The sequence below is a fragment of the Amphichorda felina genome, assembly GCF_050947745.1.
Source record: "Amphichorda felina strain 45539 chromosome Unknown scaffold_5, whole genome shotgun sequence".
NCBI lineage: Eukaryota > Fungi > Ascomycota > Sordariomycetes > Hypocreales > Bionectriaceae > Amphichorda > Amphichorda felina.
This window is the reverse complement of record NW_028145045.1, coordinates 162,643-189,961: the sequence shown is the minus strand read 5'-3', so window position 1 is coordinate 189,961 and position 27,319 is coordinate 162,643. Positions and strand designations below refer to the sequence as shown.

Below are 27,319 nucleotides of genomic sequence, written 5' to 3'. Positions count from 1 at the left end.
CGTAGGAACTAGACGACCTGTAATCATAAGCATAAGCCCATCAGAAACGCCTGCCGTGCGCACGAATACTATGCAGGCGAAATAAGCTATCCTCCTCGTTCTCATTATTATGCACCGCGTACGCCCTGTGGTACGCAATCCCCGGCGACTCGATCGTCTCCAGGCTCTGCCTCCCTGCCCCAACCACCCCCGCCGTGTTGCCCCAACCCTCCTCGACGTTGGTGACGTTGTTGTTGGTCCGGAAGTGGTACGTGCTGCTCTTCTGCCGCTGGAGCGAGGACCCTCCCATGGCGGGGAAGAGCCTGACGAGGAGAAGGCGTGCGGCGGGGAGACAGGCGCATACGATGCCCAGGGTGATCTCCACGGTCGACCACCGGGACAGGTCGTAGAATGTCCAGGTGACGTTTGTGGACGACGTGAAGTGGACCAGGGACTCGAGTCGCACCATGCTCACGATGGTGACACTGCGGTACATGTCAGTCACCTGTGGCTTCTCTACGTGATCATACCACCTCAAGTCGAGTTCACTTACAAGGTTCCCAGGGAGAACATGATAGCCACCCCGATCTTCTTCTTCCAGTTCAGCTGCAGGCCACGCAGCTGCGAGAGCGGGATAGCCAGGATCCACAGATCGAGGATGATGTTTATAATCGCATGGGACCAGCCGATCCCGTCCTTGCTGGCGCAGTGGCCCGCGTGCATGCCGTCCCAGCGGGTCCAGAAGAGGCTGACGGGCTGGCACTGAGATATAGCGGTGACGACGTAGACGAACCCCCAGACGCAGGTGATGGCAAACGTCCCCCACAGGACGCGCAGCACGGTCCACGAGGGGAAGATGTTGATGTAGAAGGAGATGATGGAGAGCTTGGTCAGCGCCGTCTCGAGGAAGTACAGGAAGATGGCGACCCAGAAGTGCTTGATGGCGGCCGTGATGTCGTCGGGCGGGAGCGTCCAGATGTCCTTGCCGAGGCCGCTGGCCGTCGTGCCGTAGATGTTGATGAAGATGCTGGGGATCATGGTGGCCGTCGAGGCGAAGACGAACCAGTCGTCCATGCCGAACCGGGCCTTGACGACGAAGAGCTTGCACACCAGTCGGATGATGACGAAGATGGCGGCGAGGATCCCCATCGAGGCCGAGATCCTGACGAGCTCGCCTGTCTGGTCTCGGATGGGGGCGCCGCATCTGGTAGCGGTTGCGTTCTTGGTTACTGAGAACACAGGGTATGAGTCTTTGGTAGATAAAACATAGAGCAGTGGTAGGTGGTGATGATGGAGGAGGAGGAGGAGGAGGTGAAAGAGGAGAGGTGCCCACCTAAAGCATCGATTACCGAGCATGTTGTAGTCACACATGCGGTGACATTGCTCTGGAACTCTTGGTTCGTGCAAGTGCACGCCGTGTCTTCAAAAGAACAGATGCCCATTTGGAAGCCGTCGACGATACACCCGAGCTGCAGAACATGATGGTCAGCCGACAGTCTCCTCGCAAGAAAAACCCCGGAGGGCAGAATTCTTCTCCCATGTGATTATCGGCAATAGGCAACTCACCGCACAGTCCGGAAAGGCATCCAAGCTCAACGAGGGCGTCGTGTCCTGCCCGCAGGCAACACGGACCAGCGCGGCCACGAGGGCCCAGAGAAGCATGTGAAGTGAGGCCATGGCACGCGCGCGTTTGGAAGAACGGGATCCCTAGTTCAACTTCGATGCACTTCGGCCCCGCTAGCTGCTGGAAGCATCCGAGTCAAGATGCAAAGACGGTCGACACGTGGAGCGAGGGCCAGACTTAATATCGACGCGGTGGGGGAAGCTCGGCAGAGGGCAACCAACTAATGGTATTATCCGTACCAAGTATCCGTACATGGGATGCTCCGTACGGAGCACACGGGGGCGCAAATAGCTGCAAGCACTATTCGTTCTTGGACGCAATGGTAAGCTCAACCGGGCCCCCGGTTGAGCCACAATTTCCACGTTGGCCGCGATGCATGAGATGATGAGACGCCCGTCAGGCGACGCTTCCCACGACGGGCCAAACGAACCAGGGGGCCAGAACGGGGGTGGCTTGACCAGTTGAGAAGCCCAGAGAGTCTTCACCGCGGCGCACGGAATTGTTGGAGAAGCGGTTTAGACTCCTCTGGGGGGCTTGCGTGGCGTCCCGGGGTTGGGGCCCTTGGGGGGTCTAGGTGCAGCCGCTGCACGGCGGTCACACCAGGGGTTCGGAGCATCAAACATGTTACATGCGGGCTTGGCTCGCCTGGGTGGCTGGGAGGAGGTTCTCGGCTGGGGGTGGCTGATGGGAAGAAGCTCCATGGGTGATGGAAGCTGTACGCAGTATTATGGATACTATCCGTAATACTACCAACAACAAGCCATGGCAGGGAGCGGTCCCCGGGGAAGATGCCCTTTTGCGCATAGTTCGGGACGGGAGAGAGGAAAGCGGCTGGGGAATGCCGAGCTGCAGGAGAAGGGTTCTGGGGGGGTTTCTATGGGTATTATGGTATGTGATTGTGTTAAATGTCACCTTCGAACATTCGTATGCGTGAAGAACGCCGACCTGTCACGCACATACATACTCGTGGGTAGCGGTTTACCCCCATGCCGCAGAATGTGGTCACACGCGTTCCTCCTCCCCGTGGGCGCATCTGCGGGTTCATGTACGGAGGACGTACTAATGTATGTATGTCTGTTGGTGTCTGGGTAGGGGGACAAGGGGTCCTTCGTTTTTGGACGGCGAGCTGGGGGCTGACTGGTGGCGCAACCAGGGGCCCAGGGGCAACGAGAAGAAATGCGGGGGAGCACGCATTGCCATGACTCGAAGGGCTGTCTCATGGGAACAAGATCTCATGCACAGGTGCTGCGACAGTCAGGAGAACGCACGCAGGTCCTGTCGGCACGTCAAGATGTTGGGCTGGGACGAATATCGAAGTGATTGGGCAAGTTGGTAACCAATATTATTACTGCTAGCGCGATAGTCGGCGACCATATACTCGTCGTCTCATACTAATGCGACTGCCGCGTACCCGGTGCGTAGTGGTGCAGATTCCCAGTCGACGGAAAGAGTCTAGAAGCTGCAGAGAAGGTATCAGAAGTGGTACGGATGCGCGTTTCAAGCTTGGGATGGTGTGAAGGCCCTGCTCAGAACATGTTGAATACCAACACCCTCGAACCTTGTGGTGGCGTCGGTTCGGGCACTCTGCAACGTGCCTTGCTGCTCATCCCACGTGGAGACATGCACCAGAGTTGCAGAGTCACAGACGGGAGAAGAGGGGTTGGGGGGATCGATGATCGAATGATCAAAGTCCAAGAGTCGTCAATCGCCTCGGCCGTCTCGGTCATGTTGGGATTGAGTGCTCAGCTCCCCAGGCCCATGGCTGTTGGTTCTGCTGGTTGGGGGAACATGATGCCCGAACGTGCAGACAGCACCGCCTGAGGCCCTGCTGCAAGTGAGGGGAGCAGGGCAGATGATGCCGTCAGATCTTTTCCCAAATTATTCCATTGCCCTCTTTTAGTGCTGTGCCATGGACGCACGAGGTCTCTTGAGAGATGCCAAGTTGGATGAGGCATGCCTAATACAACATGGCCATCATCTCGTGGGCGATTGACCGGCCAAGTCCGATGTATCCCTGTCGCTTATCCCCGCAGTCACCAGCGATCAGCATCATCTGCAAAGGGCCCCAAGCCTAATATTATGAACAGTCGGTATGTTGTTGCACCGGCCGAACTCCAAACAGCGCCAATACCCTAAACAAGAAGTGTTCCCGTGGTCCCCGTTGCTTGCAGATGTGAGCCGTGGCCATCTGTCCCAGCATGTCCCAGCATGTCTTCTTCCACCCGGCAGCCTTATACAGGCTCCCCCTGGCCGGGAGTGGTCAAGCCAGGAGTTGGTCAAGCCTTCGAAAATTCTTTATTCCATAATCCCCGACCTGTCCATTCCCCTCATTCTCCATCTCCTCTGCCGCTTTTGTCGTCATCTTGCCTATGCAGTCAATCCCAGTAGCATCGGCTCCATCGCCCAGCAATGGCCTCAAGATTCCAACATGGGTATTTCTCGCCGCCTACTCGTATTGAAGAAGAGGCTCAAAAACTCACGTCTCAGTATCATCCGTTCTCAGCCTCGCACCGCGATGGCCAACCAGAGGCTCATTCTCAAAGTTTGTCGCAGAGCGCACTGCTCCGGAGTGTGCTATCCTTACTTACCCTGTAATTGACTCCTCGAGCAGGTCCACGGCGCCAAAATCTGGTTCAAGGCCGAACCGAAGGTGAGCGGCGCGCCTCTGAAATTTCCGTGCTAATAAGATTAGAGAATGATGGACGGGTCGCTGGATAGGTTTTGTACACTACTCTAAGCGCCTGTACGCGTATCTTGGTTGAACTGGGTTGCCTGCCTCCACTGTCCCCTAGGTCACTCAGTCTGCTATAGATTTCACAAGACTCGTGGTCACCGCTGGTGACCATAGGTGCAACCAAAATTGCTGCTCACCGATACTCCATCCTCACGCAATAAACCTGGGGTGCTTCCTGCGGATGATCTTTTCCCCCTCCGGCACTTCCGTGGGCGGTCCCCGTTTTTGGAGACAATTTAAAAAGTGTAGATAGAGCCTCTAAAGGATATTGAGGTCTTTCTAGACCTGCTGAAAGAATTTGGCCGCTCAGGAAGGAATCTGTGCTCTGTCGGGAGCCCGTCTAGCCCCTTCTGCGGTCTCCCAAAACAGGGGTCGCCCGCGTAAGTAGGTTGCGTACTCGGAGACTTGGTCAGTGTCGATTTTCGATAGCTCTGCCGGTTGCTGCGAGGCTTGCCTCCTCTGCCTGGATGAGAGTGATTTGAGGGCCTCCTATGTTCTGTCTGCCGTTGTTTACCTATCTCCTTGATAATCCGGCTATGCTGCTGTAAGGGAGGACGTGGGGTGAAGTGAAGATTAGCGCATTTTTTCTCTTTTTATATTACGGTACCTATGGCCTTGAGCTAAGTCGCATATACGGCGAGGCTGCTAATACTTGATAAAACAAGTATGGAGTGATGGAAGAATACAATCTACATAAATTCCCAGTCCAGTTAAGGTATTTAGCATAGTCGTTTGGTCTGCCGGGGAAAAAAATCTAGAAGCTATACTTTAGCTTATTTGATACCTTGGTGCGATGCTTCTTGATAGGGTTACTGCATAATAAGAGCTAGATGATATACGGCAGCTCTGCTTAAATAACTAGCCAAGTGCCCATCATATGTTGCCCGAAAGGATTAACACGTGCTAAGTCTCGACTATATTTTGGACTGCAACCAAAGTAAAGAAGTATGAACGGAGCGGCGCTTAGATGAATTGGATTTAATAACTCTAGGAGTTTGCTATATCGCCAACTCCCCTCGCGTGATAGCCACCTCATTAAGGGATTAGACCAACCACACTACTTACCTTACGAAAACAGTGCTCGAAGCTATCTTACAACCACTACTGCAGAAGGCATCGCATCAGTGATAACACAGAGGCAGCGCTCATGAAATACACGGCACCAGACGCCCTCGTGATGAAATACAGCCGTTGCAGTTAAAAGATAACCAGAGAGCCCCAGCGGCTCAAACTCGTGGTTTACTGATTAATTTGCTTGCGACCTTGACCATTTACACAAGATATCGAGTGTTGTTTGATCCACGTGGTCGCGTGCTGGGGTCATAATGGAGTTTACTACCTACCTTACCCCGTTTTGATCATGTGTTCATATTCTCATGTACCTACCATGTCAGCTTCAAGTTCCGAGGTTGCCAAGCAGACGTCTCTCCGTATGTACGTCATTTGCTCCATTGCGCGATTAACCCATCGAGTTAGCGTGAAGCTGCTCCCCAGAACCATGGCACCACGCTGCAAGCGGAACCCGAGTTACCGGAGAATAATATATTGACCGGAGGATGGAAGGGGTGTTAGGTGTTGGTTTGGGGATCCCGGATGGCGACCTCCTCGACAATCTAACTGCCTCCGTCTTTCACCCACCTCCGAACCCCAACGCACCTCCCTGGCCACGCCCGAAGCTCGCGACGACCTCCCTCTGTCTTGCTGGTGGAATGCTGACTTTTACCAGGGTTCAGCAGCCAAACGGGCACCAAAAGGCCACACCAAGACACCCTATGTGGGGCGTGGGGGAGGACCCTGGGGTTGTCCCCCACTTCGTCATCAAGATCCGGTTACAGCTTGACCATATTGACGGGCCATTGGGTGGACATTGGGTGAGATCCCCTGAAGGAGATATCATCTGCCCGGACTGGTGCATGGTTCATATCATTGGCGTTCATTCTGATGATAGCCTTGAAGTGTTTCCTGGTTTCCAGATTCGATCCTTCTTCATTCCCCTTTTCTTCCCCCCCTCTCTCTTCTCTGTAGCTTGCTGTCTGCTCTTCCGTCCATCATCGCTCGATACAGCAGTTCCGCACATTGTCTCCCGTCTCCACAGCCATGGAGGACCTCAAGGAGAAGCCTCCCATCTTTATGGAGGCCACCGATGAGTCGGGAGTGACCGTCGATCCCGCCCCGGCCGAGGGCCTCCACCGAAAGTTGAACAACCGCCAGGTCCAGCTCCTCGCCATCGGGGGCTCCGTTGGAACGGCCCTGTTCGTGACGATTGGGAACGCCCTGGCCGCAGGCGGCCCAGCAAGTCTGCTCATCGCATTTACCCTCTACTCGGCACTGCTTGCATGCGTCAACAACTGCACTGCCGAGCTGACCGTGTACCAGCCCGTCGCCGGAGGCTTCATCCAGTTTGCCGGCAAGTGGTTTGACGATGCCCTGGGCTTCATGGTCGGCTGGAACTTCTTCCTGTACGAGGCCCTGATGGTGCCCTTTGAGATCTCGGCCATCAACCTGCTCTTGCAATACTGGAGCGATGACATCCCTGTCCCCGCAGTGTGCGCCGTGTGCATCATCTTATTTGCGTAAATCATCCCTTATTTTTGCCCCCCGCTGTGGACGTTGAATACCCTCTTGTCGATATTGACCCCTGTGTGTATAGTCTACTCAATGCTTTAGCCGTTGGTGTTTTCGGCGAAGCAGAGTTCTGGCTGTCTATTGGCAAGGTCCTGCTCATCTTCATCCTCATGTTCTTCACCTTTGTGACCATGGTCGGCGGCAACCCCCAGGGCGAGGCGTACGGATTCCGGTACTGGAAAGATCCCGGCGCCTTTGCCGAGTATAGAAGCCAGGGCAGCCTCGGGCGCTTCGAGGGCTTCCTCAAGGCCCTCTGGACCGCCTCCTTCAGTCTTGTTGGCCCCGAGTACATCTGCATGGCTGCTGCCGAGGCCCAGCGCCCTCGCATCGTCCTCAAGTCCGCCTTCAAGACCATCTACTGGCGCTTCATGCTATTCTTCATCGCAGGTGCCATCTGCGTGGGTATTGTCGTCCCCTGGGATGATCCCACCCTCCAGGCTATCCTCATGGGTGAGGCCAGCCCAGCCGGTGCCAATGCTTCGCCATACGTTATTGCCATGTCCAATATGCGAATCGACGGTCTCCCCCACCTCGTCAATGCGCTGCTACTGACGAGCATCTTCTCTGCTGGCAACATGCTCACCTTTTGCGCTACGCGATCCCTCTACGGCCTTGCGCTCGCAGGCCGTGCTCCCAGCTTCTTCACCAAGACCTGGAGGGGCGTCCCCATCTACGCCTTTGGCCTCGTCATCTGCTTCCCGTTCCTGTCCTTCCTGCAGGTCTCCAGCAGCTCTGCCATGGTCATCAACTGGTTGGTGTCCCTCATCACGGCGGGCGCCCTGATCGACTACCTCGTCATCTGCATCACCTACATCAACTTCTACAACGCGTGCAAGGTGCAGGGGTTCGACCGCAGGACGCTGCCCTACGTTGGCTACTTCCAGCCCTACTGCGCCTGGATCGGCATCTTCTTCCTCACCGCCATCCTCCTCTTCTACGGCTACTCGGCCTTTGGGCCCGCCACCGTCTCCGGCTTCTTCCAGAACTACACCATGCAGATCCTCGCGCCGGTACTGTACTTTGGCTGGAAGTTTGCCAAGAAGACCCGGATCGTGAGGCCCGCCGAGCTGGACCTGGTCTGGCAGGCGCCCAAGGTTGACGCCTACGAGGCCACATTTACGGAGGAGATGCCTGGGTTCTGGGTAGAGATCCTACAGATGTTCCGGATCAAACGGAAGGTCCATACTGGGAAGCAAGATGGTGCTTGATGACGTGAGTGTGGGAGAGCCTCGGGGATGATGATGGAAGGACTTATGGCTTATGACTTCAGTCTTCTCATAAATACTGTGTGATGAAATAAAATTTATGCTTGTTTTTCATAAAATTTACAAGATATCTCCTTGGGACCTCGTCGTCGTGATCGGCGCTTACATAACCCTGGCAGATCGGCTGTTGGCTGTGACAAGTTTAATCCCTTGTCCCAACTCCCCAGGAGCTAACGCGGCCTTCTCCCTGGTTCCTGGAAAATCGCAGAGACAGGAATCAGTGGTCGCCAAAATGTCCGGTCGTTGCGGGCCACAGGAATTCACCGATGTTGAGGTGCAGACTGCCGTCCACGAGAAGCGCGATGACTTTATTGCCTTTCTGCACCAACGTCAGGACGACATCCTGGCCCTGGCGGCATCTCATCACCCCACGGGGGCAGAAGGCCAATTCTTCCAAGAGCCAGCCCGTGGAACCTACAACATCTGCTTCTTTGTCAAGTTTCGGTCCGCCAACGGCGACTGGGACAAGTGGGTGGTCCGAATCCCCCTGCGACCATGTTTAGCATTCGGTGCCAGGACCAAGGTGGAGAGCGAGATTGCCACGATGGAGTATTAATCCCCCTCCCCCAATCTCTTCTATTCATATTCGTAGTCAGTAATGGTTGCTAACGTCATTGATTAGTCTCATAGCTGATCGTACTACGATTCCTATTCCTCGCGTTATTGCCTCCTGTATTGACGAAGGTCCCTCACCGCTGTCGACGTTCATCATCCTCGAGTATATCGAAGGCGAGAAACTATTGCTCAGCAAATTCTATAGCCTTAGTGATGAGCATCGACACAATCTCTACGTGACTCTTGCCCAAATCTACATACAACTCAGACGGCTAGAGTTCTCGTCGTTGGGATGCTTAGTGCGGCGTGGTGACGAATTTGAAGTGCGCAAGATGCCAGCATCTATTGATATCAATATGCTAGATCTTGAGGGACTGCATCCCCTGAGGATCATGAACCGCTACTACCACGGAGAGCCCCTGACGTCTGCTTCAAGTTACATCAGGATGCTTCTCGATATTGCCGATAGTTCTTTTGCGGAGAGCCAAGAACAGATGGAGCCGGATTTGGTCGAAGAGAAGCTGTACAACTTAAACTTGTTTCGCGAGTTTACCCACAGCTGGATAGATCCCCGTCTCGACCAGGGCCCATTTGTCCTCAGCCATGGCGACTTGCAGTGCTTCAACCTTATAGTAGGTCCTGATTTCAAAGTCACAGTTCTTTTGGACTGGGAATGGGGTTGTGTCGTGCCTCGACAACTCTTCACCCCCCCTCTATGGCTAAAGTACCCGGATTTGACTTTGCTGGCTTTGCCGCCTATTTATGAACAGTACATAGCGGCGCTTGACGAGTTTCTCGACAAGGTGAGATCCGAAGAGAGCAAAACGTATGGAAACACAATGCTTGCAGACGAGTGGGATGCGGCGAAGCAAAATGGCGGCTTTCTGGTGGCCAACGCACTCGAAAATAAGTCTCACATAGACTGGGTATCTCATCGATATATTACGACACAGCTGCATGGATGTGAAGGACTTGAGGGCCGCGTACAGGCTTTCATGTACGAAAACCTTAATTTGGCAAGAGTTGTCGCGAGAAAATCCAAGCCGTTCCGGGCTACCTACCTATGATGAGCCCAAAGATATTGAAGACGGGGAACAGGGTGAATTAGAATGATGTGCCCTCGTAAGATATAACTCTACTATGCCAAAGGTAGAAATTCTTTTTCTTATGGGCGGCGAGTGGGGGTAACCAGCAGTTTCGGGCCTATACCATCCTGGCCTACTACACTCCAACTGACGACGTGTAGAATTCGCATGGAGTTTTTGAACTTTCACAGCCCTCAAGAGCTTGTTGTATTTGTCAAAAATTGGTCCTTCAGTCTAGGGGGGCGACCTGCTATGACCCATCTCTAGACTAGGGGTAGCCTGACGTGGTTTTTGTATTGTTGATGGACCAACTAGAACCTGATTCTACGAGGTCCCCTCTGCTTACTTTGCTCGCGGCCATGGTGGCACTCGAAAGTGTGAGACACCAGGTGGCCGACCTACCTATGTCCGGCAATACAGCGCAAGACTAAGGATGGGTCTTCATATGATAGCCTCGCCTCGATGATAGGTATGTGTATTATTCGTTTGTCATCCTCCATCGTCCTGGGCTGTTCCGGGAGCGCTAGCGTTTCTCCTTTGGTCGCCCTCTGGGCTTCGTTGCGGCGGCCTCAAATATGCTAATAATACCTCGTGTGAATATTTATAGTAATAGGAGCACTTGGAAATTGGCCGCCGCTCCCTTGGCCTTTGATACACCCATGGGTCTTGGCTCTCTGGTGCCAATCCTCGACCAACAGCTCAGAAAATATGGTTGGTTGGGAGACGCTGACTCCAGTTTTCTTCAGCCCTCGGATTGTCCTCCGGGCGCTGCACCTGCTTCATCGAGGCTAGGGCAGTTTCTTCATGACTTAGAGCCAACAACATATTTGGTAAATGTTTGAGAGCACCTGGAATCACCCCCGTTCACAGGCTACTGGCGAACCCAGGCTGCAACAGCCTCGATGCAACCCACTTCTTCATGCAGAATCGCTCGCATGGAGTTCGGGAAACGGAGGGAATCGGGTATACAGGCGACACGTCGAAAAGATTCGATAGCAATTATTTAAAACCCTGCACCGCGCCCCCTGTCTCGAGAATGAAGTGATCGCCATATATTATTGGCCTTATCACTAGGTCACCACGTGGTTGCCTTTATCCTCCCAGCTCAACCGCAATCATTGAGCCACAAGAAACCATGTTCCAGTTTGGCCAGGACACCACCTCGGCCTTTTCATTCACGCCCGAGGGAAGCCCCCGTCCCGCTGATAGTCGTCAGTCCACTGCGGACATTCAAGACACGCCTGATGGCAACCGACGGCCCGCAGACAGTCAGGCTGGTGTTCCAGTGCCCGTGTTGCAATTTAGCAGCCAGGCAGATGGCGATGTATCCGAGTCCTTCTCTTTTAGATTCCTCCATAATGCCACGCCCATACCCTCGCGCCAAGGATCACCCCGGGCGTCGCCAGAGCCTCAAAGCGCTGCCTCTCCCAGCCCACCAAGCGATCCGAGTCCCAGCAGGACCAGGAGTGGCATGGTAGCGATGGCGACTACAATAGACGGTCGCCTCCCGGCGCCCAACTTCTCTCTTCCCCGAACCGTCTCGTCGAAAAAGTCGACGCTTGCCAGTCGGATGCGCTCCTTGTCACTTCAGTCCAGGCCACCACCAGCAGTGGCGACTACATCAGGCGGTCATCTCGCGCCACCTATCTTCAAGTTTTCCATTCCCCAAGCTGTCTCTGCGGAATCCACGACACCTCGGATGCGCTCTGTGTCACTTGAACCCACGCCAATAGACCTAGGCTCCTCCTCCCTAGGCGGACAAACTGCCTCTCCCCACCCTACCCCAAGCGTCTCCGGGACAGCTATTAAGAATTCGAGTGACGACCAGAGAGCTCCAACAGAGCCAGAACCCATACCATATGATGTCAAAGACGAGTCAGCTCCCCCCCATAAATTCTTTACCTCGGCTTTCCAGCGGAGTCTCCGCAATGGACTCGATATCGCCAAAGACGCTGTGGTGGCCATCAACCAAATGAAGGCTGGGGCCGAGATTGACGACCAAAATATAAGGACATTATTCCGAGAAGCCAAAGCGATGACATCATTCCATGCCTCTGATACTCGGAGGATTGCCATTCTGGGCGACTCTGGAGAAGGTGCCGCGGAACAAAACCCCTGAGACTTCATTCTATCTGAGCTGACATGTACTAGGGAAAAGCAACCTGATCAACTCCCTGCTTCATTTTCCCGGGATTGCACAGACTGTTAGTATTCCATCTATTTCCATCAATATCTGTAGTTAATGCTCAATATCTGTCCATCTTAGGGGGACGCTGGCTCTGCGTGCACGTCTGTCGTGACGGAATATCGGCAGAAGGAGGAGCACCACACAGCACCCATCACCATCGAGGCTGAGTATCTTTCCAGCACTGGCATAGAGGACCTGGTTCGTGAGCTTTTGTGGAGCTACAGGCAGCTCTATCTCCCTCTAGTCGAGTCAAATGAAACCACGGAACAGGACTACGCCAAGTACCAAAGAGAGTCGGATTATGCCTGGTCAGCTCTCTCCGCTGCGTTCAACCACCAGAGCCAGTTTACAAAGGAGTTTCTACGAGACATGTCGGATGGCTCCGCAGATCGGATTGCAGACCAGCTCATACAGTGGACCCGTGAGATTGAATGGCCAGCCGGCACACAGGTCGGATTCTGGACTTCTACAGCAGCGACGGCAGAGGAGTGCTGTGAGAAGACCAAGGTGTTCATGCACGACAGGCTATGGCCCTTCACCAAGATTATTCGGTACGAGAGTGTCCTGTGATGATTATTTTCTGGGCCCTGGATTACTAACTTGGCTCTAAGAGTGTACTGCAGCTCCCAAGTCTTGAAGACTGGAGTTGTGCTTGCTGATTTGCCAGGTAGGTCCAAATACCTTATAATCGAGTGGAAAGCGTGTCTGAACTAACATGGCTTCCCACCCCAAGGTCTACAAGACACCAACTTGGCCAGAGTCCGAGCCACACAAGACTACTTGATGAAATGTGATAACATATTCATTGTCGCGAAGATATCTCGGGCAATCACGGATCAATCAGTCAAATCCTCGCTGTACTGGGCACTCTCGCAGCACGCCCCCATGGAGTGGGAGGAGACGGGAGGCAGGAACCTTAATATTGCAGTTGTGTGCACCAGATCAGAGGTGATTGGCTTTCCCAGTAGCTGAGACTGGCTGTGAGAAGTTTCTGACATAAGAATAGGACATCAACTTGACGGCTGCTAGAGACATGTTCTGTGGACCTGGAAAGAGAATCCCGGAAGAGACCATCGCAGCTCTCGAGGACGAAATCAAAGCTGCCAAAATTGCTCGGGACAGGAAGAAGAAGAAAGAGGCCAAGCGAAGGTATGATATTTTCTGAACGTCAGGCAACGGCAGAAAGCTAACTGCCTTAAAGGCTCGAGTTCCTTCTCATTGAGGCTCGAAACGACCATGTGAAAGAAGGCCTGCAGAGGTCATACTCGTCCGAGGTTCCCCAAGGAGAACTAAACGTCTTTTGCGTATCCAACACCGCATATGAGAAATATTGTAAGAAAGGTAACCGTGAATATGTTCGCGCCAGCGGAATACCGGAGCTACGACGATTCTGCCACAGCATTACCGCGGAGGCACAGTTGCAGGAGGCAAGGCACTTTCTGCAATCTAACCTGGCCAGTCTCCTCAACTCTCTCGGCCTGTGGGCTTCTAGTAATCTCAGGAGCCATGACCACCAGGCAGTGCAAGCCAGAACCTCGATCCAGAAATCGCTAGAGGACCTTAAAAGAGAGGTAAAACCAGCGACCCCTGTCGACGATCACCATTGTATACTGACCGCCAGACTCAGGTTTCGAATTCAGTTACTCGGCTCCGACAAAGCTTTATGCATTGCTTTGATGAGCAGATCATGAATTTCTTTGGTACGCTCAATAACACAGCGGTAGCGGCGAATAACCCGGTCTAACTGAGTATTGTAGGCTCGGCTATAACAGTTTCCAAGTGGGAGGACCAGGCCACAAGCGAGTCGAAGGAGTGGGAAAGTGTAAGTCAGCTCAGCACCCTGTTCGTCTAGAAACCATGTTACTAACTGGCAAAGAAATGGCACTGGAGTACTGGACCCCATGAGCCTCACAGACCCTCACTTAGTGGTAGGAAACGCTAACCCTTTCGATGCAGCTCAATATAATGCCTGGTGCCAACACAATGGTCACCACGAGACAGTGAAGCGTGGGCGAGTGGATTGGAATTCCAAAATCATTTGGAAAATGCACATGGAACTGGACTACCAGTGGGAATTGGTTGGAGACGAGGTTTCGGTTGTCTTCAAAACGCTCCAAGAAGACATCACTGCCAAGTTGGAAGACCTGAAGAAGACAGTCCTCGGTGAGCACTCCACGCACGTATGTGCAATTGTTTGCAGACTGACGTTGGTCTTGACTCAGATTTCCCCCCTACGGACGGAACAAATTCTTTGGCGAGCGGAATAGACACTGTGATTCGGTCCTGGAAATACAAACTTGGTTTGGCGGAGCAGGCGTTTGCACGTAGTGTCGGGTAAGCTTCCTATAATACTCTATACTGACACGAACACGCTCACTCATTTCTCTGTTAGACATGTCAGGCGGCAGTCTAGCGAGTCGCATTCCAACTCGTACATCCTGAACGAAATGATACCATCGTATCGTTCGGCGAGCATCCAGTCAGGTACGGTTCTACCTTTTTCTTGATGTCATAGTTTCTGCAACGTCACACGGAAAGACTTCTACTGACCGTATAAGGTACGGGCAAAGCAGCACGCCAAAGAGGTATCGTAGGCGGGCATATCTCAGGAGGAACTTTGTTTCCCAACATTGGGATCAAACTGTCCGCAGAGATGGAAGCGCTAGGCGAAGAGACAGAGAAGGCGTTGCGCGAGCTGGCGGAGGGCATCTTCCAGAGACTCAATACTGACATGGAGATGGCTCTGGAGTCTCCGCCTAGCAACAGCCTTCCAGAACCCAAGAGTAAGCTGCACAACGAACAGGTAGAGAGCTTTATGCGCCAGGTGGACGTCTTGAAAAAGAGACTAGGAGCTGTGACGTTTGAAGGGGAGGGTTGATCAAGCAGGCATGGGTGTCGATTTTCCGATCCAAGTTGCTTTAGTCGGGGTCATTTAATTATCCAATGGTATTATTTGTAAAGTTCGACTTGTTTTGGCCTCATGGAATTAATTTAATGCCTCCATCTTAGATATACTAGCTTACTATGCCAGATATTCGCCCGTCGCATCAGGCAACCATGACTAGTAGTGTTGGACCCCGTTGTGGCCATCGGGACAAGCAAAACTGCTACTCCCTCCCTGCGTAATAAGCCTGCGGTGCGCCCTAGGGGAGGCCTTTTTCGCCTCCGGAGGCGATGCCGTCTTCATTAGTGCCGCGCTTCTCTGCGAGGATCGATTATCTATACGAGCGGTATTACGCCTAGCCCAACCCACCAAGCCCCAAGACCTTCTGCCACTGCCATGTTGGGTAAGACTGGCAATTCATGCACTTTTGCAAGTTGAGCGGGGTTGGGCGGGGTTGAACCTACAACGTGTGGCCAAGTATGCAAGAGGCGTTGGCATGGCACGCGTCTCAAGTTGTGACACCCAAGTAACGCCGCTCAGCCACGACCAACAGAGCCTTGTCGGAGGCTTTCGGCTGGGCTGTCAGCCTGTCCCGTCCCTCATGGTCGATCATCTCCCTCCGCTCTCCCCACTCAAGCAGTCTCACCTTCAAAGCCAGGACGTCCTCAGTTGGCAAACCTGGCAGCAAAACTCGTCCACTACACAGGTTTCAAGCCGAAATGGATGTTGCAAAGTCTCTTAGGGCCAACAGGTATGGCCCCCCGTCCCGCTCCAGGTATCCTTCTGACTGACGTTTGCGCAGCGACGATCTCTGGGTGGCCGCCGTCGGCACACTGGGAGACGAGTTGACGTCCCAGATAGATTTCCACCAGGGGACGAAGGCAAACGCGCTTGACGAGATGCTTGCTCAGACTGAGCAGGCTAGAGTAGGCTTGGTTGACAAGTCATGGTCTTTCGAGCGGAAGAATGGCCAAAAGGTCATTGTGCGGGATGTCTTGACCAAGGTAGCCAAGTGGATCCATCATTTCAAAGAAGTCGGTGACGTCGTAGCGCAATATGACCCGGCCCATGCTTCTCTGCCTTGGGCAGGTGTGCGGTTTCTGTTGACTGTGAGTCCTTCTCATTATCACTCCAATATGCTCGCTCTGACATCTAGGTAGGCCGCTGTTGGGGATTTGGAAACGTACAACAAGCTTCTCGAGAACATTGCTTACATTGCCGAACGTATCTGTCGAAACGCTCTTGTTGAAAGCCTGATGGGAGACTCTTCATCGACCGCGGCAGATGAGCTCAGACGAGCACTGGTCAAACTATACGCAAGCATCCTAGAGTATCTCATCAAAGCACGAGCATTCTACAAGCAGTCCACTGCAAGTGAGTTGGCCCATATCCGGCAGGAACAGATGCTAATCAATCTAGAGCGCATACTGAAACACGGGTTGCTTGCTTCAACAGAGTTGGACTCGGCTTTCCTAGCCATAGCTGAAGCCCAAAAAGACGTGGACAATTATGATCGCATCTTCAATTCACAAGGTGTGTTACTAATACCGACTATTTGCCATACATGACCGCTCACGGCGACCAGCCCAGCTAGAAAAGCAGGAAGAGATCAAGTCCCTTTTGAAGGATTTGAACAGACCGGTGAACCGATCGATCCATGCTCTCGACTCGATCACAGATCAACTCGACGGTAAGTCTCTGTAGAATACATAGTGATGGCTAATACTGACCCGTGCAGTGGCAAGGAGGAGCAAGATCTTGAGTTGGATCTCGGAAGAGCCTTATAAAGAACACCACATCCAAACTAACAGTGAGGTTTTGGAGGGCACAGGAAAGTGGCTCCTCCAAGACTCTACCTTCCAGCAGTGGAAGAATGACAGTGCTTCGTCAATCCTGTGGCTTCATGGTATCCCAGGCTCCGGCAAGAGCAAGCTAACGTATGTGGAGATCACTAATACCATGTGTTCTGCCTAACGTCAATGCAGGTCCATTGTTGTCGAGGATGCTCAAGCGTCTTTTGAACAGCAATTAGCTCCAGCTCCGGTGTATTTCTATTGTTCCCGAAATGCATTCGAGCCTGGACGCTCTGATCCTGTGAAGATTGGCGCCAGCATAGCGAGGCAACTGTCGACTCCACATGTTGGAGGTCCGCTTCTCGAGGCTACAGTCGATATGTTCCAGCAAAGGGAAACCGAGAACTTTGCAGAGGGTTCTCTTCGGCTTTCTGAAATTAAATCTCTGATTCTTCGGCTGCTTGAACGGTACAAGAATGCGACAATGACCATGGTGATCGATGCCCTGGACGAATGCAATGAGGCGACTCGAGGGGACCTTCTTAATATGCTAGGAGATATTTTGAACGCATCCCCCTGCCTATTAAAGATCTTTGTATCCAGCCGGGATGATCAAGATATTGTCTCCAAACTAGACAGGTATCCCAACTTAGAGATCTCCTCTAACCGCAACTCAGAAGACATCAACTTGTTTATACGACGGGAGACATATCGCCTTGTCAGTAATGGGGATTTACTGAGGCGCAGTACGAGGACGGCCGAACTTCGCGACAAAATCATCTACGAACTTCAGTCGAAGGCGCATGGGATGTAAGTTTCAACTCATGTATCATAGCTTCAGAGACTTACAGACTTACGATTCTAGGTTCCGCTGGGCAAGTCTGCAATTACAGGCACTCCAACGATGTCGTAAAGACGAGTCCATCCTCGAGAGACTCGGAAGATTGCCCAGGACACTGGCAGAGTCATACCAAGAAATTATTTCAAGAATCGACTCTTACGAGGCCGAATCGGACAAGCGTATAGCCAAGACTGCTCTCAGCTGGCTGTTGTGCGGCGAGAAGCAGTTCCAATCCCACGACTTTTTAGCTGCTGTGTCAACGACTGAGGATCCGTCTGCCCCTGTACTCCAACAAGACGTGCTTTTGGACCTCTGCTGTAACTTTGTTGTTTTCGACTCGCCCTTGGATGTGTTTCGGTTCGCACACTTATCGGTCGCCGAGTTTCTTGAGGCCCAAGAGGCTTTCAAGCCAACATTTGCGAATGCGTTAGTGGCAAAGGCTTGTCTTCAGCAAGTGATGAACATGGGAACTAAGATTGCGCTATCAACTCGGCTTCAACAATACTCATGCTGTTTCTGGCCTGTACACGCCCAGAGCGCCGGTGAACAAAGGAAGCCACAGCTAGGCAAACTCCTGTCCAAATTTCTATCGGCAGAGCAAGATAGCTCTTCCTGTTTCTACCGATGGAGCAAGAATGTTGAGCAACATTTACGCGCCGGGGGCGGCATCTTGAAGCTCTATGATTCTATATCCTCCATGCCTTCAGTTCTCCTGGTGGTTTGTGCGTTTGATTTGCATGGTCACCTCAGTCCGGATCAATGGAAGACGCTGGCGCGAGAAAAGCCAATAAACTTGGTAGGTCGGACGCACCAAGAAGTTGCGATTTTGCGGGGCAGTAGCCAAATCCTCCAGTGGATTTGTAAATTCGAGATTCACTTTCAATTCGCCGAAGAGGTCATCGAGGCGGTGGCTCGGAGGCGGATCGGCAACAAGGCAGTAATAGAGGTGCTTCTCGATGAGCACAGGGACAAGATCAGGATTACTGAGGGTCTCATTAAGGAAGTAGCGAGGCATCAGAACAAGGAGGTGATGGAGAGGCTTCTGGGACAGCGTGGGGACGAGATCCTTATCACTGAGAGAATCATCAAGGCAGCAGCAGAAAACCAGAAAGACAGCAGGGTGCTGGAATTGCTCCTCAATCAACATGGAGACGAATTTCAGATCACCGAGGACATCGTCAAGGCTGTTGTGAAGCATGGGTGGAGCAGCGAGAAGATGATGGCGCTTCTTCTTGAGAAACGTGGGGGTGAGATCAATGTCACCGAGGGTATCGTCAAAGCTGCTGCCGAAAATCAGGGGAGTGGCGAGAAGATATTGGCCCTTCTTCTTGAAAAACGTGGGGGTGAGATCCATGTCACCGAGGGTATCGTCAAAGCTGCTGCCGAAAATCAGGGGAGTGGCGAGAAGATAATGGCGCTTCTTCTTGAGAAATGTGGGAGCGAGATCCATATCACCGAGGGTATCATCAGGGCCGCAGTCCAAAATGGGGGCACAGCGGTGATAGAGTTACTTCTCGAAAGGCGTGGGAACGAGATACGTATCACCGAGGATATTATTAAAGCTGCTATTGAGGATTGGAGGAATACTATGGAGATGTTAGAACTTCTTCTTGAGAAGCGTGGAGACGAGATCCATGTCACCGAGGGTATCGTCAAGGCCGCAGCTATGAACAACAACCCTAAGGTGATGGAGCTCCTTCTTGAAAGGAGTGGGGACGAGATATATATTACCGAGGGTATCATTAAAGCTTCTGTCGGTAATTGGACAAGCGGCGAGAAGATGATAAAGGTCCTCCTTGAGAAGTACGGAGACCAGATCCATATCACCGAGGATATCATCAAGGTCGCAGCTAGGGACGGAAATCCTGAAGTAATGGAGCTCCTTCTCGAAGGGCGTGGGAACGAGATACGCATCAGCGATGATATCATCAAGATTGCCGCTGAATATAACGAATCAGCAATGGCGATACTTCTTGAGAAGAGCGGAGAAGAGATCTATATCACCGATGATATCATCAAGACTGCAGCTAGGGATGGGAATCCCAAGGTGATGGAGCTTCTTCTCGACAGGCGTGGGAACGAGATACGCATCACCGAGAATATTGTCAAGGTTGCAGCTAGTAAACCGGATCCTGGGATGATGGAGCTCCTTCTCGAAAGGCGTGGGAACGCGATACGTATCACCGAGGATATAGTCAAGATTGCCGCTGAACACAGCGAAGCGGTAATGGTACTACTTCTTGAGAAGCGCGGAGATGAGATCCAAATTACCAAGGATATTGTTACTACGGCAGCGACTGGGGATTCAGTTTCCGTTCTTATGAGAATCAGGAAGAACGATACCATTTCCTCTATAACGGACAAAGCGTGTCTCGCTGCTGCTGCATGCGGGAACCTGCATGCTCTTCGGCAACTTTGCGAGCACATTCCTCCATCCAAAATCGACCAACGGTGGCAATCCATCGCACGTTTATATCGCGCTGCAAAGGATGGTAATGTGCACCAAATCAAGCAACTCCTGAAGGAGCCAATTCCACTAAACCAAAAAGATCGCCGAGGTTGCACTCCCCTTTGGTATGCTGTATGTTACGGGAGGACGGAAGTTGTTGAGATTCTGGCAAGGGAAAAGAAGATCGACGTTAACTCCCTGTCAAAAACGGGACAGTCGCCAATTTTTAAGGCAGCCTCCAGTGGGAATCAGGAGATGGTCGATATCCTCATCCGCGCTGGGGCAAAGACATACTTTGTTGATGAAGATGGAGAGACCGCTGTCTCGATGGCAAGGAAGGGAGGCCATGAGCATATTGTGAAAGCTCTTCTCGACGCACAATTAGCAGAGCGGGAGAGCTCGCCAACTGTACTTTTGTGTACGGTAATTACTGCCTTGACTTTGCTAAGGTTTATCATCGTTGGCGCTTTGCTGGGTTTCTAGAATCGACGGGATGTCAACTATAGCCTACCTCTCCATATTTTCAAACGCAATGAGACACTAACACTAACAAGCCCACGTAAAACTGCCATTAGAATGCGATAGCTAGTTAAATTCGAGTGGAGCTATATTATGGCTTATGTTATGATATTCCTATGATATATACATATATATATATATATCATCGCCATCACCACATTCCAGATTCATCGCAGAAGCTAACTGAGAGGTCATGCTACGTACGTACTATACATTGATTCAAACACTTCAAAATGGCTGGATCAGTCTGAAGCGCCTCGAAAGATCGAGAAAGATGTTGCCAGACTTTAGGTCGACTTGGCATGTGAAAGCGGTTCCCAGATCAGCTGTTCTCCTCAATCAATCTTTCCAATTACAGTAGCCGACATACATCCGAAGAAGGATAAAGCAAAAGGCCAGCCGCTCAAACCCAACTCGGACGGTCCACCCCGTTTCATTTTGTTGAGGCACCCCGGTCGACTTATTTATACTGGTACTGGGCGGCCGACGACAGACAGGAGTTTACAGGGTCAATGGAGGCGAGGGCGCCTTGACTTGAAGCTCGTTAATATCTCAGTTAGAGAAAGACATATAAGGAAGAAATGGATCATTTACCTACTTACAAATACATTCGCTCATTTTCCAGGTGATCAAGTACAGGTGGATGGTCCAGGAGTGCGGACCATGTACCAGGCCAGCCGCAAATAACGATCCAGCAGTACATAGCTCCGGCGTTGCATCTTCACCGACGCTTGCTAAGCTCGCGGGATCTCAATCCTAGCGTCTCCGGGAGTTGAATCAAGCAGATCCCGGAGAACTTCGGGTGTGAGCTTGATGGTGGTAGCGGAGTGCTGCTCGCGGGCGACGGTAGTCGACTCCTTAAGTGGAGTGATGGCCGTGATGCTGGAGGCGGCTAGAAGGGCCAGAGGAAGCGAGCTGAAGATTTTCCTGTTGCCGAATGTATAAAGAAAGGCTTGAATATTAAGTTGAGAGCTTTGTCAATGTCGATCGTGGTATGGATAGACTAGATAGACGAGAAGGGTTGTCGTTTATAACGTTCTCTGCTGAAGAAATGAAGATACGGAAATGAAATATAATATCCTGCCTCAACCAAAACCCGACTGAAACCAGGACTTCATGTAATTGCGTGATGCTGAATACCTATCTAGCTTCTAACTAGCGCAAGTCTTCTTCCGACTCTCCTCGTTCAATTCGAGGCCCAAAATCCCAGTACTGAGGGCGTTGCTCTCCTTTACCCAGACACTCTTTGAGAAATTTAACCACCTCTTCACAGTCTGCTCGTTCCAACCGCTCGGGGTGAAGCATCCGCTTTTCAATAAACGTGAGAAAATTCGCAAAGAAATTTGGCTCCTCGCCACTTGAGCATTCATCAATCAGCTCCTGAATCCACTATAAGATGATGAGCAAACTCGTCCTTGACTCGACAAGGATATCCCGGGAATTCATTGTCTGGTTGATAACTGGGGCGTTCTCACCTGTGTCACGGTAGCCTTCAACTGAGGAACCTCGCGCCTCGGTATCCACATTTCATCGACACCAGGCATTATTCCGAAAAGTCTCATCCATCCTTGTTTCTGGACATGCTTAACGAAAAAACTGTCCTCTATCCAAGTCCCTTTTCCACTGGTATCTCCGGTAGTTCTAGACTCTTCGGAGCGCTTGTTCCCGTAGTCCACTACACCACTAGGTCCACGAATAGCCCATGTAAGATGCTCCGAAAATACACATCCCAAAGACCAGATATCAGTCTTGCGGGACATCACCCGGCTAACATCATGTTCAGGAGATCGGTATGTTTGTGAGGCAAAAGCCGGCCTCTGGATCGACTTTTTGGTGCGCGAAGTTATGTCGTAGAACTGAAGCAGCCCTAGATCCGCGATCTTGAGACGCCCCAGATGATGTTCCTCGTCATTTTTGAAATGCAGAATGTTTGCTGGTTTGATATCTTCATGAATACCGAATGATTCCGACGGGTTGGCTGGTGTTGATGGCCTTATTAGGGCCACATCATCTGTGTGGAAATGCAAAGAGTTGGGAAATTTGCCGGCGACACGTTGATTGCCACTAGAAGCAGTTCCATCCTGGGCTTCATGTCCCTCCTGGGCGTCATGTTCATGTTTCTTCTGTAAGAAGCCATGAATTTCTTGCAGCACTTCGGCCAACCCATGACATTGGACTGCGATCCACTTTGCAAAGTCTCTTGTTTCTTGGGTAGAAGAAGATGCAGGGTTTGTTGGTGAGGTTTCCCACAAGGATTCCAAGTTGCCTCCATCCGCCCAGGGAAACAAAAGCATATATTGAGACCCTTTGATAAAGGTGGCGAATAGTTGGACCATGTGTGGCTGCGTTTGTATCCCGTGAAAGGCGTTAGTCTCCCGCCTAAAGCTTCTCCCATGATCCTGTCCGTCTTCATGGAGTGTCTTCAAGGCAAATTCTTCGTGTCCATTCTACTCCATATCTCAGTGGCGTGGCATCAGGAAACGGGGCCGCTGGGGATGGACATACAAATGCGTGATGGTCCGGGTGGATCTGGATTTTCTCGACAACCCCAAAACCACCCTTTTCTTGGCCCTCTTTATCAACAAATGTCCAGGGCATGACAGTTTCGGGCTCAAGATAATACGCAATGGCCTTCTTGTTTCTATCATCTTGGCCGATGAATGGCACATGTACCCACCACTGCTTCCCGTAGAATTCCGTGAGAATGCATCTATCCCGTGGATAGATGAAGAAGTCAATGTGGCAGTCTCCGGTGGCTTTTCTCTTCCACAGTTTTGTCTGCTCGTCGTCACTTCTGAAGGGAAGGTCATCATCCCGAATCTCGGCATGCTGAAACTTGGGCATAAACTCAACGGCGTCGATCAACACAAGAATGGCGAATATTTCTCTACTAGAGGTCCTGTTGTCGCGACTTTCGGATTGCCTATTTCCGCACACAAACTCTGCGCATTTTTGCGCTTGAGCTTTGTCGCGGTGGAAGGGCAACACCTCTTTCAGGACAGCATCAAAGTGGCATATCCGCTCCAAACTTCCCCGAGGCAAGAATTTCTCCTTTTTGTTGACTCTATCGGGCAGCAACGAGCCCCAAAGCGCCTGTTTCAGTGGCATGGCCGTCTCTGGCCCCACGTAGTTGGCAATGTCATGCTCGGCAATCTTGGGTGGGTAAGCTATCGGCGACTGGTTGACACTGCCCGCAAGGTCGGGAAGCATGTATTCCGGGGAATTGTTTTGATCCGTGTCGCGGTTGTTAGGCTGTGCCTCAGGGGCATAGAACCTGTCGCGAGCGCCGTTGCCGTAGTCCGCTGCGGCCTCAGATGTGAGAGCACTAGGGTCAGAAGGACCTCGGCTTGGGGCTGGTATGGTAGAAGGGTATGGTAGGTTCAACTCTTTCTAGACAGGTGTCAGCATAACTGGGTGACTATTGTTGCTGGTTGTGTACTTGTAGTACCGAGTCATCGCCGGCCAACGACATGTTGATGAGGTCTTGGTTGGCGGCTTGGGCATCGAATTATTATCCCGAAAAAAAGACAAATGACAGTCGAACTGCGTCAATGGTGAAGGTGCTTCGTCCAGATATTGCTTTAGAACACTATCCAAAGCCCCTCCCGACATTTATGCTATGTCCCATCCCAAGTCCCAGCCTCATTTTCATGCCCTTCTGTCTCGTCAAGGCCTCATTCAGAAGTGCATACTGACCCTGTAATTTGAGGTTTTCTTTTTTTGTTCGCCCTGGAATGCAGGTTGGACGCAGGCTCTGCGTTGTCAAACGAGGTGTTGGTCGCGTGGCAAACTTGAGCACCCCCGGGACGACACCCGTAAGACGACGTGGTAGTACAAGTACGAGTACGGATAGTCGTGGACGTAAAAGCTCTGCTCAGGTGCCTGAGGCATGTCTACTCATGTCTAACGAATCCATGTCCCCGGTCCAGTCCGTCGTTATACAAAGGGAGATTACGATCACCGATTCGTACCTACGAGTTGGGTCCTCATCCTATGTACAACACAGCAACTACGCCATGCGCAGCACCTACCATCGCGAGCGGGGTATGTTTTCGGATATGGCTCGTATGGGCTATTCCCGTCGCCCCAGGTTTACCTAATACCTAGGTATCCCATTTCTATCTTTATAAGTCTATTAGCTTAATAATAGCTGCTGGTTTGTGAGAACAACTGTTTAATTACTATGTAAAGAGGTTTTAGGCAAGAGCTGGGGTGTTGTCATGCTACCAGAGTAACAACGGCTGTTGCAGCCCTGTTGAAAATCGCCCCTCCCCATCGTAGGAATATCTGGATTCCCACACCCCCTGGAACGAGACAGCGACAGTTGGTCTTCCTCGGCAAGACAAATGTCTGTCTGTATCCGTACGAGACCAATCACGAGTCAACACCTCGTAAGCACCGCCCAACCACAGTAGGCTGGTGACCCTTCAAATATTGTTCAAACCCCAGAAACATTTATGCCGCCTTCTTTAGCCCTCCACGCACACACCTACCCCCCAAAATCAAAGGAGCAAGATCTTGTCCAGCATCCGATCTTACGCTAAATTCAACGCCACTCTGTCACCTAAATTACACCAGATACCCAGTGGAGCAATGCCTATCTCATGGTTTTCATGGGGAAATAGGAATCACTCACCTTCCCCCTTCCTGGCGAAGCAAACGATCCCCGCCAGGCACATTGATCCACTCAAACTAGAGAAGATGCTATCATCGAGGTGGAGCGGAAATTATGCTGTCACAGTAAGTCAAAATATCCGGTTCATATCCCCGTCATGTGCTTAGGATAGCAGATGCGACGTGAGCAGTACACAGTAGAAGCACCAGGGCGGCTTTCACCCTCCGAGATCAGACAGTTGTATTGACAGTCCCCTTTTGATTGCAAATAGTTGTAGCACTGAAAGGGTGGCACGGAATAGAGGACACGGGACTTGGCGAGGCGCATGATTGCGCTCCCCTCTAACACTATCATTTTAACGGGTTCGCTGCAAGGCAAGAGTTAAGAGTGTTGGCTGTATTTTGGGGGACTAGTAATTTGCTGTTTGAAATAGCTTCTCGAGATAGTTTCAGCAAGACGCATCTAAGCAATGCCAAATGGATATCAAATGCGCAACCCCAACTGACCTTTCCACAGCGGTGGACTCGTTATAGCTTCATATCTACTCAACTTCACTTGCCTAGACTCCATGCATTACCAAGAGCCATGAATTGGGCAGGCTTTTACCAGTTCACATGGGTGTAGCATGCAAAACGTATAAGATTTAGATAGATTCATAACACAGAATTGGTCCCATGTAAATCAAGCTACACATGTAGTAAACGAGCGAGGTCCAAGGTCGAATCCCCTACATCATCAACCTCTGTAGGTATCAAGTCACAAATGCACTGACTTCTATCCCTTGACAGAACCTCTCCTCCTGTCCCTAAGATCCCGTGAATGGCAATCCCCTTACGTAGTTAGGCTATAATGGGGATACTTCATCATCATTTCCAGCTCGTTGACTTCTTCCTGCACCGAGTACATGTAGTCAGAGACATATCCTTTCAAATATATGGCTACAGACTGGGTCATGGAATACCAACCTCGGACAGTCTTCGCGATACATGAACATCCCATTGCTTTCCCACCCGCTGTAAAGTATAAGTCATTGAAATCTAGAGACCATGATGATGGGACTGACCCCCATGATCTGGAAGTTGTTTGCCCCCAAAAGCTGCTGCAGGCCTTCCTCAAGCCTGGTGGCGCTTCCGTATTCCAATGGCAAAATCTGGCGAAACATGGTGGCAATTTGCACGGGCTGATCGATGGGCTGGATGTGGTGTAATGGCTTCGTAAAAGTGCTTTGCTTATGGCTGTGTGTATCACGCGTCCACAGGCGGGGGTCACATGCGTGTATTCGGAGCTGAACGCAATGGTGGATGGCAAAAAACACTGTCGACAAGCCTTCGCCACAATGAACGTGCAACAATTGATCATCTCAAGGTAGTCTATTTCTCACTATATATGCTGTGTCCATCAATGTCCAGCAAACTCCAAACACACTGCGCCAGTGACCCTCGGCCCAACGAGTACCTAACAAGGTGGTCTAAGGGTAGGGGACATTGAAATGAGGCTGTGGTGTTGGTTGGTTCATCCATCTTATCATTGGCCATTGCGTTTGGATGGTGGGCGACGTGCATGTCGGTGAAAGATGTTTTTGCACTTTTATGTACATGCAAAGATACCTCGTACAGGGATGATGTCAACATCAACCTTGCAGGCAAAAAGGCATTCAAGATGGCTGATATTGGGCACTCCTATCCCCCAGGCAACATTTGCAACATTTCGGTGAGGTTGCTACACTGAGATGAAATGGCATTCAAATATAGCTGCTCACACTACCTGCTTAAATTTATGACGCGCAAGGAACACTTTGACAATATTGGGCAGCAAGCCTGTGAAAATTTTCTATCACTCGGATTGAGCATTATGTCTTGGCTGTGCCACGACTCAGAGCTCAGAAAAGATGATTGGGATTTCCTCAGATTTATGTGGGCGGACACTGGCATTTTCACGATATCTAAGCCGATAAGATCTCGGGGGGAGGAAGCCGACAGTTTGGACCCCGATATACAGTTAGAGGAAAGGGAATGCCATCACGGGCAGTTTCTTCGCAATGAAGACGAGTGGGATACTTGGCTCGCAGAGGTATTCAGACACTTCGCATCCTAAACACCGAAGCTCACAGGCGATACAGGAACCTGCACCTCAAAGTAATACCCATGATACTTCAAGCATAAA

The 27,319-nt window shown here is 51.5% G+C and overlaps 6 protein-coding genes across 6 annotated transcripts; 4 read left to right on the top strand and 2 right to left on the bottom strand.

Moving 5' to 3' along the window:
- Positions 1–40: 40 nt before the first annotated feature.
- ACO1O0_004887 (uncharacterized protein) lies at positions 41–1,656 on the bottom strand (the record flags this gene model as incomplete). The annotated part of the gene is made up of 3 exons (XM_083194320.1): positions 41–464; positions 533–1,208; positions 1,551–1,656. 3 exons carry the CDS (start codon positions 1,654–1,656, stop codon positions 41–43), a joined length of 1,206 nt encoding a protein of 401 aa, XP_083049233.1.
- A 4,778-nt stretch (positions 1,657–6,434) lies between these two features.
- On the top strand, positions 6,435–8,170 carry ACO1O0_004886 (uncharacterized protein; the record flags this gene model as incomplete). The annotated part of the gene is made up of 2 exons (XM_083194319.1): positions 6,435–6,883; positions 6,988–8,170. The coding sequence occupies 2 exons, from the start codon at positions 6,435–6,437 to the stop codon at positions 8,168–8,170; spliced, it is 1,632 nt and encodes a 543-aa protein (XP_083049232.1).
- A 289-nt stretch (positions 8,171–8,459) lies between these two features.
- On the top strand, positions 8,460–9,849 carry ACO1O0_004885 (phosphotransferase family protein; the record flags this gene model as incomplete). The annotated part of the gene is made up of 2 exons (XM_083194318.1): positions 8,460–8,776; positions 8,850–9,849. The coding sequence occupies 2 exons, from the start codon at positions 8,460–8,462 to the stop codon at positions 9,847–9,849; spliced, it is 1,317 nt and encodes a 438-aa protein (XP_083049231.1).
- A 1,153-nt stretch (positions 9,850–11,002) lies between these two features.
- On the top strand, positions 11,003–14,933 carry ACO1O0_004884 (uncharacterized protein; the record flags this gene model as incomplete). Its single annotated transcript, XM_083194317.1, has 12 exons — positions 11,003–11,135; positions 11,709–11,963; positions 12,019–12,071; positions 12,134–12,606; positions 12,679–12,722; positions 12,789–13,003; positions 13,062–13,204; positions 13,257–13,387; positions 13,813–13,877; positions 14,062–14,235; positions 14,464–14,539; positions 14,707–14,933. The coding sequence occupies 12 exons, from the start codon at positions 11,003–11,005 to the stop codon at positions 14,931–14,933; spliced, it is 1,989 nt and encodes a 662-aa protein (XP_083049230.1).
- A 725-nt stretch (positions 14,934–15,658) lies between these two features.
- On the top strand, positions 15,659–19,897 carry ACO1O0_004883 (uncharacterized protein; the record flags this gene model as incomplete). Its single annotated transcript, XM_083194316.1, is given in 9 exon segments — positions 15,659–15,690; positions 15,742–16,048; positions 16,100–16,313; positions 16,359–16,472; positions 16,525–16,629; positions 16,771–16,876; positions 16,925–17,542; positions 17,685–19,854; positions 19,868–19,897. 9 exon segments carry the CDS (start codon positions 15,659–15,661, stop codon positions 19,895–19,897), a joined length of 3,696 nt encoding a protein of 1,231 aa, XP_083049229.1.
- Positions 19,898–22,988: 3,091 nt separating this feature from the next.
- Positions 22,989–24,013, bottom strand: ACO1O0_004882 (uncharacterized protein; the record flags this gene model as incomplete). The annotated part of the gene is made up of 3 exons (XM_083194315.1): positions 22,989–22,991; positions 23,047–23,866; positions 24,009–24,013. The coding sequence occupies 3 exons, from the start codon at positions 24,011–24,013 to the stop codon at positions 22,989–22,991; spliced, it is 828 nt and encodes a 275-aa protein (XP_083049228.1).
- Positions 24,014–27,319: the final 3,306 nt, after the last annotated feature.